General features: G+C 37.5%; 1 protein-coding gene across 1 annotated transcript; it reads right to left on the bottom strand.

The window, feature by feature from the left end:
* Positions 1 to 1345: 1345 nt before the first annotated feature.
* On the bottom strand, positions 1346 to 14743 carry LOC126695907 (U-box domain-containing protein 14-like). Its single transcript, XM_050392702.1, has 2 exons — positions 14675 to 14743; positions 1346 to 1837 (listed from the first exon to the last, which is right to left on the bottom strand). Exons 1-2 carry the CDS (start codon positions 14741 to 14743, stop codon positions 1346 to 1348), a joined length of 561 nt encoding a protein of 186 aa, XP_050248659.1.
* Positions 14744 to 16150: the final 1407 nt, after the last annotated feature.

Below are 16150 nucleotides of genomic sequence, written 5' to 3'. Positions count from 1 at the left end.
ATTAATCTTACCTTGAGAAGACTATAAATATGTAGTAAAACTACTAAACTAATTTTTAATATCTCAAAATATATATGTTTTTTTTTACTCTAATTTAGTTTATTTTTTTCTTTATAATATATGTACAACACTATCCAAAATCATCCTATATAAAATATTACAAAATTATCTGTGCATCGCACAGGCAACTTATTATTTATGTACAATAGCTATACTCGTGTCATTTTAAAAAGGGACAATCTGCCTCACTTATTTAGGTATGAGAAAAATACTACAAAATAGTATTTATATATGAAATATATGGGTTGATACTAACTTAATCATCAGAGGCACCCTCACCAAGCATAATAAACCTGGTGGTCTCTTTAATCAACTCTGTTTTTTCTTGCAAATCTTAAAATATAATCAAAAGCTCTGAATTGAATGAGTAACCCAACTGACAATTTTTGGTATCATTGGAAACAAAGAATGAAAATTGAAATTTAGCAAGTGGGCTCTCTAAGGAGACAACGATCTGAGAGAGAAAAAAAAATTCAATTCTAGATCCAATTTTTCTCATTATTGTCTAGTTTTAACATCAAAAGCTTCAGATGATCCAGTAGAGGATCTAGTATTGGGATTGAGCAGTTTGTTACGAAATAGACGTAGGTATATGGGTGACTTTTTTAGGAAATAGGAATAAAAGATTATGTCCCATAAATCTCCCAAGTGATAGTAATCTAAAAACTAGTTCCTATCTAAAGGTAAATGAAATTCTAAACTAATCCTGTGTAAAAAAAAAAAAGAAAAAAAAAATTCTAAACTAATCCTCCTTTTGCCATTTTCAGTGTTTCAGCTTTATTTAATGTGAGTTTGGCCCAACTTTTTCCAGTCTACATTTATTATAGAGTTGTTGCTTTTTTGAAGCCCAACTCTTATGGCCTTTTTGGAAATTTAGAGAGGGAGGAGAGTAGAGGAGAGTAGAGGGGAGGAGAGTAGAGAAGAATGATTATCCTCTACCTTGTTTGGATGTTTTTAAAATTAGTAAGGGGGAAGGGAGTAATTAGCCCTTCCTCTTGTTTGGATATTTTAAAAATTAGGAGGAAAAGTAGGGGAAATGATTTAAATAGACAAATTTACCCCTATTTTAAAATAGACTTGCAACATTGGTCTATGATTAATTTATTAGATTAAATAATTATTTAATCAACATTCTCATTCCATCAAATACCACTAATAAAAGTATAAAAGTACTATTAACTATTATAAAATAATTTTTATTACCTCAAAAAAATTATAATAAAAAATCAAAAACCTCTTCCAATTTCCTAAACTTTCTCGAGAAACAAACAATTCCCACAATTTCTCACTCCCCAAACACCTCCTCCACCAATGGCTTCGTGATTCCAGCTTGGACGGCTTTGATCTTGTTTTCCTTTACAGAGCACAAAGAGTACAGAGCCGTCGACGTGTCCTTTTTCCCGCAAAAACCACCGCTTTCTAGAAGATTCACCAACAGCGGAATCGCTTTTGACTGTCCGATCGCGAATTTGTTCTCATCTACTTGAGAGAGTCGAAGTAGAGCGCAAGCCAAGTTCTCTTTCACCATCGGAGTTCCCAATCTCAAAGCTCGAACCAGTGGCTTAATCGCACCAGAGGAGGCTATGAACTCCTTATTCTCGTCGCAGAGCGAGAGATTCAAAATCGCTGTGACGTCATACTCTTGGAGCTGAGGATTGGCCAAGGAAATCAACAAGATTAACGGCTTAACCGCTCCAGCTTTCGCGATTTTGAGCAGGTTTTCTAGCTTGTTCTTCGCAATTTTGGGTTTCTCTTTTCTGTTTGGTTGCAGAGAAAACTGGATAGAAACTATAAAGATACTAAATTTAGTAGATATTGTGTTTGGTTTGTAAGAAAGCACTAGGAAGATTTGTCATTTGTAGTGTTAAATTGTCTTAGGAAACAAACAAAGATTATTTATATAATCGGTTTGTAATTTTGTTAATTTAGAAATGGTAAATTAGGGAATTCATTTGGTCAATAATTTATCTACTTTACTCTCCCTCCAAATCTTTCCAATTTGGGGGAATTAAAAATAAGGGGCTACAGGTAGTTGAAACCCCTCCAAACCCCTCCCCCTCCTTCCTTAAAAAACTTCCAAACAAGATAATTGAATTATTCTCTCTCCCTTTACTCTACTCTCCCTCCTTTTTTAAACATCCGAACAGGCCATTATTCTATTTATTTATACTATTATTTTTTAAGTATTATACAACTTTTAAACCCTGAATCCTTGATGTTATCTAACATTTTTGAAGCCCAACTCTTACATGTTGAATGCTTATATCATAACATTTCAAGCATGTAATAAACGATATCCACGTCCAGTCTTTTTCTCTCTTTTTTTGGTGCAAACATCATATCTACTCAATCCATGACAATTTAAGCTTCGATGTACAATCCCTTATTGAACAAAACTAATAACTAAATAATAACAAAGCAAATATAATGGATTAATTAAGCAATGATTCATCATTTTTGTTTTTTTTTTTTGAAAAATAGATAAGCAATGATTCATTATTTGAACAAGCCCTTTACGACACATTAGACATCTCTTTCAATCACCCACCTTGACAATATAGTCGACACCTGTATCTATCCAGGCATAAACAGCAGGAATATCCCAAAGTTTTGACAAGTTTAATTTCCTGCTTCTCGTAAACTACCATTGTCCTATCAGTCCGAACCACATTTCGACCTGACATTAATAATAAGCCAACCAGAAAAGGTCATCAGGAAATCAACAAATAAATATTTGAATATAAACATGCTCTTATAACTAAATATAGCAATCCTTGAAGAGACTGTGTTCGTTCATGCAAGATTTCCACAAAATTGATTCAAAAACTTAATTGAGACCCTTAAGGAATTACGTATTAAATTCATGTAAGAAAAACTTATAGATTTTACAAAGCGATTGAGCTTATATTTATTTTATACCATCTCCCTCAAGGCCGGTGATTAATTATATGAATGACTAGGAAATTTTATTGACTGAATGGTCAGATGATAAATGTAGACTGGTCTAGACAAGATCGATGAGATCATTAGTGGAATGACTAGGAAATTTCTTAATAATACCATATTGAACACATAATCTGAAAGCAACTTATTTGCTTTCAAAACCAAAAAAGAAAAAGAAAAACAATGAACAGAATCCCAGTAAAAAGAATTGTCTTAGATACCTCAGAGGATGTTTCAAAGCAGTCCCAATTCACAAGCAGTGGGACAAGTACCGGTCCAAATAATAGATAATAGATAAGCTTTCTCCCCAAAATCTCCAAACCCATCAAACTTTTTTTATATTTTTTTTATTGGATGTGAATTTTGAAAATCTAATTGTTAAATTACATGTTCCGTATGTTCTTGACATGTATGTCAAATTTTATTCAAATTAGATGTTATTTATTATTCGATCAATACACTTATTTTTTGTGCATAATTTTATACTACAAAAAACCTGAAATTTAAACATTTGATTGATGATCTTTGATCTTCTTAAAATTTTGCAAGCATCAAGGGTATAATAAGGACATGCAATTCAATAGTTAGATTTTCAAAATTCACATGTAACTATATGAGGAGTTTGAAAAGGTTTTTCTCTCCAAACTGATTTAGAGATAAGCTTTTTCCCCATGTAATAACCAAGTAAATAACATAAGAGCAATATTGTAAGGTTGAATTTATTCAACCATTTTATTGGCTTTATTCCGTGCCAAATTTGCTTGTATTTCAGCATTTAGTAACCCTGTATTTAGGTGGGTTTGTTGTAAGGGTAGTGAGTGAGATAGAGTGTTGATTGCTCAAGAGTGTGCAAGAAAACAGAGACTCGCGGCTTGTTCTTGCGGGTGGCTCGCGACTTCAAGCCGCCAAACGCAGCACACGTGCCAAGCGTGCCAGAAGGTGAACAGTCATGCTAGCTGGAGCACTACAGGACAAAACAGGACAACTAGCCATACGGTTATCTCGCGACTGGATCTCGCGACTCAGTCAAGTCGCGAGGTCAAGCCGCGAGCCACCCCTGTTTTGTAAAACCTGACGTTTCACATTCCTCACTCACTTCAGTATAAATACCCCTTATACCCATAAATGAAAGAGAGCTTCCTGAGATAATTTTGAGAGAGAAACTCTAAAGAAAAACAAGATTGATTCACCTACAATTTATGCATTAGAGTCTCTTCAAATTCCTCAACTTTCTTCCTCTCCATTATCAAATCCTTAAGAGGCATTTTACCAAAACCTTGTTCTCACCATATTCATCACTGTAAGAAGGCTGTTTGGTTTTCTGGGAAGCAATTAGGAAGGAACCAATCTACATTGGTTGATGCTATGGTCTAGTAGCGGAATCCGGGAAGCTAGAAAAGAAAAAGGTTCGGCGCAACCTCGTTGGAGCAAGAAGCTTGGAGGGCTTAGGTGCACTGGGTAGATTAGACTTGGAGGGTCTATTGCTGTCCATGTATCCCAACTACATTTTCTAGTGGATTGTTTACCGCTTGGAAGACGGCGAAGAGGTTTTACGCCGAGGGCTTCAGTTTCCTCTTTGATAACACATCGCGTGTTGTCTTTGTGTTTGCATCTTCCTTCCCTTTTATCTTTGCCTTTTTATTATCTGCTGTGGGTTGTGATTTTAATTTGGCTTAGATAGTTTTTCCAATTCTATATTATAGCTTATGTTCATTTTCCGCACACTAGTTGTTTGACATAATGCTTGAATTTGTTAAGTTGTAAATTGGGGGTCTAAACGTTCAAGGGTGTTTATACACATATTTGAACTTTCAATTGGTATTAGAGCGGGTACACTTCTAGTGGTTTCATTACCATTGTATGATCCTTGACTCCCTTTTGAGATGGATCGGTCTCAATCCCTAAATGCACCTCCATATTTTGACGGTAGTAATTATGCTTTTTGGAAGGTTCGCATGAGAGCTTTTCTGTGTTCTATTGATTAATCTGTTTGGGATGCTGTTGAGATAGGTTGGACCAGGCCTGAGGAAGCTAAATCTACATGGGATAAGGCAGCACTTGCTGCATCTAATGCTAACAGTAAAGCACTCAATGCTATTTTCTGTGGTGTGTCTCCAGATGAATTTCACAGGATCTCTCACATTAGCGTTGCTAAAGAAGCATGGGAAATATTGGAGACCACTTACGAAGGCACGAAGAAGGTAAAAGACACCAAGTTGCAGATGCTAACCACTCGGTTTGAGGAATTAAAAACGAGTAAGGATGAGTCCTTTGACTGTTTCTATAGCAAGCTGAATGAGGTGATTGTCAGCAAGTTCAATTTGGGAGAGAAAACGGAGGACTCTAAAATTGTAAGGAAGATCCTTCGATCATTGCCGGAAAGTTTTCGTGCTAAAGTGACAGCGATTGAAGAGAGCAAGGACCTTGATGACATCGAAGTCCAGGAGCTGGTTGGTTCTCTTCAGACCTATGAGATGTCGCTGCCCAATCAACGGAAGAGTAAATCTCTTGCTCTTAAGATCATTAATGAGAAGGTGGAAGATCATGACTCATCGGGAGAAGATGTGGTTGACAAAGATGTTGCTTACCTTGTAAAAAATTTCAGAAAATTCTTGAAATTCAAAAATAATGGTAAATTTGGTGATAAATGAAAATTCCAAAGTTCAGGAAGGGAGAAAAGGGAATTCAAAAAAAAAGATGGAAAAGAATCCCAACCTACACAAGGTGTCACTTGTTTCGAATGTAACGGGCATGGACACTTTAAGAAAGAATGTCCAAATTATTTGAAATCGAAAGGCAAAGTGTATGCCACGACATTGAGTGACTCGGATTCATCCGACTCAGAATCTGAAGAAAGCTGTGATGGAGAGGGGAACTACTCAGCTTTTATGACTATTGCTCATGTTGAGTCTCTAGACAAGTTGAATTTGCTTGTACGAGACCTTGGAGAACATAGTGATGAAAATCACTGGGAATTGTTGAAGAATCAGATGCTGAAGAAGATGAAAGCACAGCCAATCTTTAAGAGAATTATAACTCACTCTTGGAGAAGTCGGGTAAGTACACAAGGGTGGCTAAGGCAGCTGTGAGAAAAATGAAGAAGGCAGAGGAGGATTATAAAAGTCTCCTAATCCGATATAGGGAGGCCAAATGTGAGATAAAAACATTGAATGGTGAGCTGTCAGAAGCTTACACAAAAGTGAGATTTCTTGAGCAAGAGGTTGTACAAGCAAATGCTAAAATTGAGAGAGTCACCACCAAGAAGCTAGATGATGTTATTTCATTGCAAAAGTACTTTTCAGACAAATCCGGGTTGGGATATACCGGAGGAAGTAGCTCATCTAGAAATGTCACTAAAGAAGTGAAGTTTATAAAGGCCAAAGAATCAGCTGATGTTGATCCTACTGCTGAGGAGCCCTAGATAGAGGAGAAGAGAAATGTGGGGAACGAACGGTTGTTGAATTCCCGCAATCAATCTGTGGGTAGGTCTGAATCTCGTGCTAAGTCTCGTCCACGACCACAAAGAGGTCCTAGATCAACTTATGTGTGTCATCATTGCGGACTTCAAGGGCATACTCGACCAAATTGCCAAAAGCTGAGAGCAAAGAATAGTGCAACTCCTCAAAGGTCACGAGGACCTAGAAATGATAGAAGAAATTGGGCAAGTAAATAATCGAGAGATCAAAATGGTGATCCCTGAATGATGAACGTGATGAAGATGATTGGTGCATTCACCAACTGCTTAGAAAGCTTCTCACGAAGGTTTGAAAGCCCTAACTTCCGTACCCAATCCTATAAGGAAATCACCCCAAACGCAAGTGACGTGTGGGTGAAAAAGGATACTCATGCATAAGCATTACAACATGTCCATGCATTAATACTTCCTATGCTTTGCGACGATGTTTGATTGTTTGCTTGTTGTTTATGCTGATGGATGTTTGCTTGTCTACTTGTGCATACTTTTAATTTTGTTTTTGTTTTTGATCAATCTTTTTCTTCTAGTGTCAAAAAAGCCAAAAATCACATAAAAATTAGAAAATCAAAAAGTTTGATTGACATTGTTGAGTTTTTGTCTCAAAACTTGTTTTGCCTTGTACCTTTGTGCTAATGACTTTGTGCATTTTCGAGCATAGCTTGTTTCATTGCACTCATATCACTGTGAGAGAAATCTTGAAATCTATGTGATTGTTGTAAATAGATCTTCAAACTTGTCATGAATGATTAGTGAATGGTTATGATGATCTTGAGACATGCATAGATTTGTGTCTATATATCTTCCCACTCTTTATTTTTGTTTTTGCTAAAAAGAGCTCACCAAATGTAAATCTTCAAATGAAAAGAGATATTGAGCTGTAAAAGCCTGTCGCACATTCTAGTATTCGACTAGGAAAAAGGGTAAGAGACCTAAAATTAAAGTGAATGTTTATTCAAAAAGCCAAAGGCTAGTTCATTAAAGTGAAATATCAAATATCACTCTTACAATGAGAGGTGTTTGTCTAAAAAATGATCAAAAAGATCATATGGTATGATTGAAAGTGGAGTCAAATATAAAGTTCCAAGATATGTTATCAAGTTTGTGGGAGGTCATATATACATATTTCTATAATTGAGATGGATCACTTAATCTAGTGCTAATTGTGTATGCGTTGGTTGAATTGATCATTGAAGCTTCACATTAGACTAAGGACTATCTCATTGTTGATATCCACACACAACACACAAGTTTATGTTCAATAAATGCCATATTCATTTGTGTGATTGTACTTGATGAAATGTGTTTTCACATGCTCAATCTTTGTTAATTCAAACACAAAAAGATTTTTGAGTATTTTAAGTGTTTTTGGAAAGTATTTTGTTCTCAAAATTTGGAAATTTCAAAAATCCATTTTTGCCCTGTTTTGGCGACTCAGTCGCGGGTAAGTGAAGTCACTGGCCTCAATCGCGTGTTCGCGGGTCATTTTTGGCGACTTGTTCGCGAGTGGAAGGTCCAGTCGCGAGGGTTACTTAGAGATTTTCACGACTCAGCTCGTGACTCTCTCGCGGATAGATCTTCCAATCGCGAAAAACACTTAGAAAATTTTTCAAAATTTTATCTGTGTGTTTTGGCGGCTTGACCTGGCGGCTTGTTGGCGACTCACTTAAGTCGCGAAAAATGCGTGTTTGGCAAAAGTAGGGGCAGTTTTTAAATCTTTTTCAGTTTTCCCTCGAACTTTTGTGACTATTCATCTTCTCTCTCAACTGTCTCCTTCCCAAACACTCCGTGCACCCATTTTCAAACTTCATTGGTGCTTCATTTCTGCTCAAAATCATCAAGAAAAGGTATGTGTCTTGTTTTCCTCATCTCATTTTCCCTGTTTAATGAATGTTTTTCTTGCCATTTGGATAGATACTGTGTTCGAAACATTCCTCTCTTTGTTTGATGGGTATGGCTAGTTGTGTTTGTTGTTAATTTCATCCGTTTTCATGCTGATTGGTTACAATGTCCTTTTTCTTTATTCTAATATTTGCCTGTTGTTGATTCTCAAACTCTTTTGTTAAATGGGTTTGGTATTTTTGTGACTTGCTCCTTTCACTTGTTTGTGTGTTGAAGTTGGCTTGCGGCATTGGTTTATTGTGTTTTTATGATAATATAACGTGTGTGTGATGGCATCTTGAAAGTATTCCTTTAAAACAACTTCATTTTCTGAATGTTGTGTCTCACTACCATGTGCTCTATTTTGGGTGCTCTAATCCTTCATTTTGAAATTTTATGTGGTCTGTTTTATGCTATCCGTTCTTAATGTTCGAATGCTGTCTTTGTATGCATATCATGGTCATGGTAGACTGTCTAATTGACAGTTATTTTTGAATTTGTGTCTCTCTATGCTCTATTACACTTTCACCATTTTGCTGCACCTGTCGTATTGTGCACTTTAGTATTGATGGTGATTTGTTTGGGTCTGAACTGTCTTAAGTTAGTATTTGTGTATTAAATTATCTGGTTTTCACTCTTATTTGCATCGAATCATGTTGATATTTATCTTGTGTGGTGCTGTTTTTGGTTCTTTGCTGCATCGAATCATGTTGATATTTATCTTGTGTGGTGCTGTTTTGGTTCTTTGCTGTGGGCCTATTCTCTTGCAGATGTCTCGTCGATCCTCTAAGGGTAAAGACATTATTGCTGACGATCCAGCAACCCCAGTTACTAAAAGGACTCGACTCTCATCACAGTCATCTCAAGACTCCAATGAGGAGAGGTTTAGAACCCCGCTTACCTCACACATTTACTCAAACATCTTTGACAAGTCAACTCCAATAGTGGAACGGGTGGTGGAGTTTAACACCTTAGGGACCACTTTTGTCCCTCGAATATTTGAGCCACAAGATTGGGCAAACTTGTTTGGGAACTTTGTCGATCTAATGAATGAATTGGTTAAAGAATGCTTCTTCAATGCAAGTGATCTTGGAGTTGAACTTATTTTCTAGGTCAGAGGAAAGGAATTTGGCGTTTCCCCAAACTCCATCGCAGATGTTCTCGGAATCACTAGACCTTAGAATGTGGATCTAACTCCGTACGATGATCGAACTCTAGAGATTCAAGACATTCTACAAATCCTAGGATCTGATCATGAAGTATCCAATACAGGCACATCCATCAGCACCGCAAAGTTTGCACCAGAGCTGACCACACTGAAGTTGATCATGTTCACTAATCTCTACCCACTGTCCAACACTACATTCATAAATCTTGGGAAAGCTCAATTCCTTTGTGATCTTATTACAGGAGCCTCCATTGATATTTGTGCTCACATCTTTTACACCATGAGGAAGACCGCGGTTCGAACTGCAGCTCGAGGAATTATTCCATTTTGTAGTCTCATCATGAAGCTCATTCTTCGTGAAGGCATTGTTCCTCCCACAGATGGAAAAATGTTGACCCGTCAACGTCCTATTTCCATGTACACTCTTCAAGCTAGCAGAAGTCACTCCTCTAAAACACCAAAGAGTGCACACATCTCTCCGGTTACTCCATCTGCCCCTGAGTCAGAGACACCTGCACATACCACACCTACTTCGCATGTTATTCCTGAAGTTCCACAAGCTAGCATTCCGCAAGCACAGACTAATCCTCAAACTGATAAAGTGGGTAGTTTACTTGAAAATATTCAGAAACGCATTGATGAGATGGTGACACTTCTCTACTCCACAAACAACCATGTTCAAATGCGTCTCGAGACTATGGAGAATCAGCTAGATGCTATTCAACAAAAGTTGGACGACAGCCTTTAGCTATTCGTGCCAAAAAGGGGGAGAGCGTTCAGTAAGGGGGAGAAAGCTCAAAGGGAAGTGTGCATAGTGATAGGGGGAGTACACACATACTCTTGTTTTAAGTCTTAACCTTTAAACTTATAGGTTTATGTTTTTGGTTTTTTTTGTGTTTATATGGGATGATACACCGTGGTTTTGGTGTATTCATGTTTCTAACTCAGAACTTATAATCTTGGTTTAATCTTTTATATACATTGTTGATGTTATTCAGGATATATTGTGTTTTGTACCCATGTTGCTTATGTAAGCTTTTAGGGTTATGTTTTTATGCAAAGTTTGTAGGCTTTATGGTTTGTACCTTACTTAATGCAGCCTTTTATGCTTTTTTTAAATCAGTACTTCTATCTAAATGTCTTGCATTTTGTTTTAAGTACTGTCACTCTTGTGCCCTTGTAGGATTGTTCCTAGATGCATATACTTAGTGTATTATGCATTGGTTGAGTGTTGGGCATACAACTATCTTGCTTTGTTCTTGTTAACTTGTATGTTCAAGTGTTCATTCCAAGTGTGAATGAGCACTGTGATCACTACCTTGTGGTGATTACTTGGTTGATCAAGCCATAATTTGAATCTTCACTTCATCTTTGCTTGATCACCTTAAACTTGTTTCATATGCATTTCATGCTTTTCTGCATACAATGATCATGGTTATTGTTGTGTTTCAGGAGTTTCATGTTCTTATGATTCAAGTGCTTCACAGCTTCTAGAGTTAGGTGTGAGTGAGTTTTGTTCAACTGTTCCCAACTCACATGTTAAGTCTAGAGTATGTTTTAGGGTTTTGTCACGGAATAGCCAAAGGGGGAGATTGTAAGGTTGAATTTATTCAACCATTTTATTGGCTTTATTCCGTGCCAAATTTGCTTGTATTTCAGCATTTAGTAACCCTGTATTTAGGTGGGTTTGTTGTAAGGGTAGTGAGTGAGATAGAGTGTTGATTGCTCAAGAGTGTGCAAGAAAACAGAGACTCGCGGCTTCAAGCCGCCAAACGCAGCACACGTGCCAAGCGTGCCAAAAGGTGAACAGTCATGCTAGCTGGAGCAATAAAGGACAACTAGCCATACGGTTATCTCGCGACTAGATCTCGCGACTCAGTCAAGTCGCGAGGTCAAGCCACGAGCCATCCCTGTTTCGTAAAACCTGACGTTTCACATTCCTCACTCACTCCAGTATAAATATCCCTTATACCCACAAATGAAAGAGAGCTTCCTGAGAGAATTTTGAGAGAGAAACCCTAAAGAAAAACAAGATAGATTCACCTACAATCTATACATTAGAGTCTCTTCAAATTCCTCAACTCTCTTCCTCTTCATTGTCAAATCCTTGAGAGGCATTTTACCAAAACCTTGTTCACACCATATTCATCACTGTGAGAGGGCTGTTTGGTTTTCTGGGAAGCAGTTAGGAAGGAACCAATCTACATTGGTTGATGCTACGGTCCAGTCGTGGAATCCGAGAAGCTAGAAAAGAAAAAGGTTCAGCGTAACCTCGTTGGAGCAAGAAGCCTGGAGGGCTTAGGTGCACTGGGTAGATTAGGCTTGGAGGGTCTATTGCTGTCCATGTATCCCAACTACATTTTCTAGTGGATTGTTTACCGCTTGGATGGCGGCGGAGAGGTTTTACGCCAAGGGCTTCGGTTTCCTCTTCGATAACACATCGCGTGTTGTCTTTGTGTTTGCATCTTCCTTCCCTTTTATCTTTGCCTTTTTATTATCTGCTGTAGGTTGTGATTTTAATTTGGCTTAGATAGTTTTTCCAATTCTATATTATAGTTTATGTTCATTTTCCGCACACTAGTTGTTTGACATAATGCTTGAATTGGTTAAGTTGTAAATTGGGGGTCTAAACGTTCAAGGGTGTTTATACATGAAAGTTCAAAAACGTGTACAAAACACCTTTGAACGTTTAGACCCCCAAAATACAACTTAACCACTACAAGCAATATGTCAAACAACTAGTGTGCGGAAACTTAACACATGCTATAATACGAAATTGGTTAAAGACTATCTAAGCCATAACAAAATAAAACCACAGCAGATAATAAAAAGGCAAAGATAGAGAGGAAGGAAGATGCAAACACAAAAACAACACACGATGTGTTATCGAAGAGGAAACCGAAGTCCTCGGCGAAAAACCTCTCCGCCGCCCTCCAAGCAGTAAACAATCCACTAGAAAATACAGTTGGGATACAAGGACAGCAATAGACCCTCCAAGCCTAATCTACCCAGTGCACTTAAGCCCTCCAAGCTTCTTGCTCCAACGAGGTTGCGTCGAACCTTTTTCTTTTCTAGCTTCCCGGATTCCGCTACTAGACCGTAGCATCAACCAATGAAGATTGGTTCCTTCCTAACTGCTTCCCAAAAATCCAAACAACTGTCTCACAGTGATGATGATGGTGAGAACCAGGTTTGGTATAATGCCTCTCAAGGATTTGACAATGGAGAGGAAGAGAGTTGAGGAATTTGAAGAGACTCTAAGGTAGAGATTGTGGGTGAAACAATCTGGTTTTTCTTTAGGGTTTCTCTCTCAAAATTCTCTCTGGAAGCTCTCTTTCAATCGTGGGTAAAAGGGGTATTTATACTGGAGTGGGAGAGGAATGTGAAACGTCAGGTTTTACAAAACAGGGGTGGCTCGCGGCTTGACCTCGCGGCTTGACTAAGTCGCGAGATCCAGTCGCGAGTTAACCGTATGGCCAGTTGTCCTGTTTTGTCCTGTAGTGCTCCAGCTAGCATAACTGTTCATCTTCCAGCATGCTTGGCACGTGTGCTGCTTCTGGCGGCTTGCAGCCGCGAGTCACCCGCGAGTCCCAGCCGCGAGTCTCTGTTTTCTTGCACACTCTTGAGCAAACTTCACTCTATCTCACTCACTACCCTTACAACAAACCCACCTAAATACAGGGTTACTAAATGCTGAATTACAAGCAAATTTGGCACGGAATAAAGCCAATTAGATGGTTGAATAAATTCAACCTTACAATACACATATTTGAACTTTCAAATATCATTACTGCTAGTATAATAGAAAAATTACCACATTTTAGTAAACTAAGCCCAACAGTCATCCACATCATGCCATAAGAATTTGCCATGAAATTCATTTAAGCAAACTAAGCCCAATGGTGTAAAATTTATACTAGCACTATTTATTTTACATTTAGTTTTTTATTCTTTCTTTATGTATCACGAAGATAAATTTCATTTATCAAAGTCTAACTATCTAGCCAAATAAAACCACCATTTTAGGAATAAAAGATAGTGTTCCATAAAACTCCCAACTAACAGTAATCTAAAGATAGATGAAATCAAATCAAAGAAACTGAAATTCTAAACTAATCCAATTAAATAAGATGTGCAATCCCATAAGAAGTGGTGTTCGCAATATATGGTGGTTGGTGATGAGTTGTTAATTGTTTTATTATGGTGGATTACTCTGTCAAAGGAAAGATCCATGAGTTGGTAATTCTTTGAAGGCCAACATGCACTTTAGAGTTGCTTGCATTAACTACACAATGAGGTAGATGCAATCAGTGCATTGTATGATTACCCCCTCCAAAAAAAATCAATGCATATCGTATGACAATTTCAGGGAGAATGTCGCAATTTTAGGCGCAGCTGTAAAGGTTCATAATCATAACTACACAATGTTAAGAGTTAAGTGCATGTGGGGTGTGGAGGGCAAGGGTCGGGATTCAAGTCTCCAAGAGAGAGTTTCACACACATATACACTTAGATTAGGCTAGAGTATAATTTCTATCTTGTATATAAAATAAAAAAATAAAAAGACCATCAAAATGTTATTTTTGATAAGTAAGAAGTTGAAAATTTATATAAACAATTACATAAAATCAAATCGCTTAATGATTCATTTCCAAAAAAAAAAAAAAAATTTAGATCTGTAGCATCCGCTCCATGAATATTGCTCTTTATCATTAAGCTTATAAGATACCAATTATTTTTTGTGTAAGCAAGAGTTCGAAACCCAGATCTTTTATTCAAGAGACAAAAAATTTTACCAATTGAACTAATTGTAACCCATATATATATATATATATATATTATTGGAAGCCACATATAAACCTTGAATTAGAATGAATGGAATGGAACCATTAATTTAGAATTTAGATACAATGGAAAAGAAATTAATGAAAAAATTGGCTGTTTGGACAATTCTCTCTACCTAGTAATAGAGGAGGAGGGATCAAAGGAGCTTCCTGGACCAAACCACGGCTAACTTCATGTCATGGGAATGCCATGAGAATGTAGAAACATATTATCAAGACCCACTGGAAAATGGATCCCAATTTGCAAATAATGTGAACAAGCCCCTTAATGACACATTATATTAGACATCCCTTTGAGTCACCCACCTTGACAATATAGCCAACATCTCTATCTATCCAGGCATAACCGGCAAGAATATCCCAAAGTTTTGACATGTTTTCCTACTTCTCGACGTAAAGCACCAATGTCCTATCAGTCCGAACCACATCTAGACTTGACATTAATAATAGGCCAACCAGAAAAGGTCATCAAGGCTTCAACAAATAAATCTTTTGAGTATAAACATGCTCTTTTAACTAAATATAGTGTATGGTTCTAAAGTTTAGGACATTATGTATTTTAGAATTCTAATTTGTAATGTTGGCAAACCATGATCAAAACAATGTGTTTAGAAGTGTTTAAAGCTAGCTCAAAGTTGTATGTCAATGTAAAGTTGGAATCGAGTGTAAAGCAGAAAGCAGTGTGGCTTTCGGCCTGGCTCGATCGATCGAAGCTTAGGCTCGACCGATCGAACGTCGGGCAGATTGCTTTTCTGCAGATTCGTCCAACTCAGCCCTATGTGTTTAAAACGTTTTTAGGGTTTCTTATTTGTCCTAAGTATAAAAGGCAAACCCTAGCCACGTTTTAGTGTTGCTCATATTGCGATTTGTGTAAACCTCTTGTGAGATCTAGAGGAGCTTTCCTTTACACAAACTTAGGGTTTTCAAGGAAGAGACATTCTCTAAACGTTGAAGATCAAAACAGTTGCTGCCATTAAAGCTTAAAGAATACACAAGCGGGGGTGCTTGTAGCTGGAGGAATCCAAAGAAAGAAGGAGTCCATGGATTCGGAGCTTGCACGTGGTCGTGTCAGTAAGTTCTACTGGTTGGTAGCATTAGGAAGTCGAGCGGGGGTGCTTGTAAGTCCTTTTATATGAACTTCGATTCTTTCTGATAGAGGATTCAAGTTTACCTTGAGGATAGCTAGGTCAAATCCTCCCTAGGTTTTTACCGGTTTGGTTTCCTGGGTGATCATATCATTGTCTTATTTATTTTCCACTGCTATGCATGATATGATATATTTGTGTTAACCTAGACTTGTTAATTTGACTAAGTAACAACTTGACTAATTATCTAGGGTTAATTCATTTGTTTAAAGGGTCTAAAAACTGTCAAGTGGTATCAGAGCAGGTAGCTCTTTTGTGTTTTGATCTTTTGATCTTTGAGCTGATCCTTGACCCCTGTTGTCATGGAACACGGACACTCTCTAGTTATTCCTCCTCACTTTGATGGGAATAATTATGCTTACTGGAAAGTAAGGATGAAAGCTTTCCTGAAATCCATTGATGAGAGGGTGTGGAATTCCGTTGAATACGGATGGGAGAAGCCTACTACTCCTGTTAGTGAGTGGCAAACTTCTCAAAAAGAAGCAGCTTCGTTCAATAGCAAGGCTATGAATGCGATTTTTAATGCTGTTTCTATGGAGGAATTTAAGAGAATCTCGAATGTTGAGATCGCTCATACTGCTTGGAATATCCTCCAGACTGTGCATGAAGGCACAAAGGCTGTCAAAATTAATAAACT

Source organism: Quercus robur, chromosome 8 (assembly GCF_932294415.1).
Source record: "Quercus robur chromosome 8, dhQueRobu3.1, whole genome shotgun sequence".
Lineage (NCBI taxonomy): Eukaryota > Viridiplantae > Streptophyta > Magnoliopsida > Fagales > Fagaceae > Quercus > Quercus robur.
Note: the sequence above shows the minus strand (reverse complement) of the source record. Positions and strands in the feature narration are given on the sequence as shown.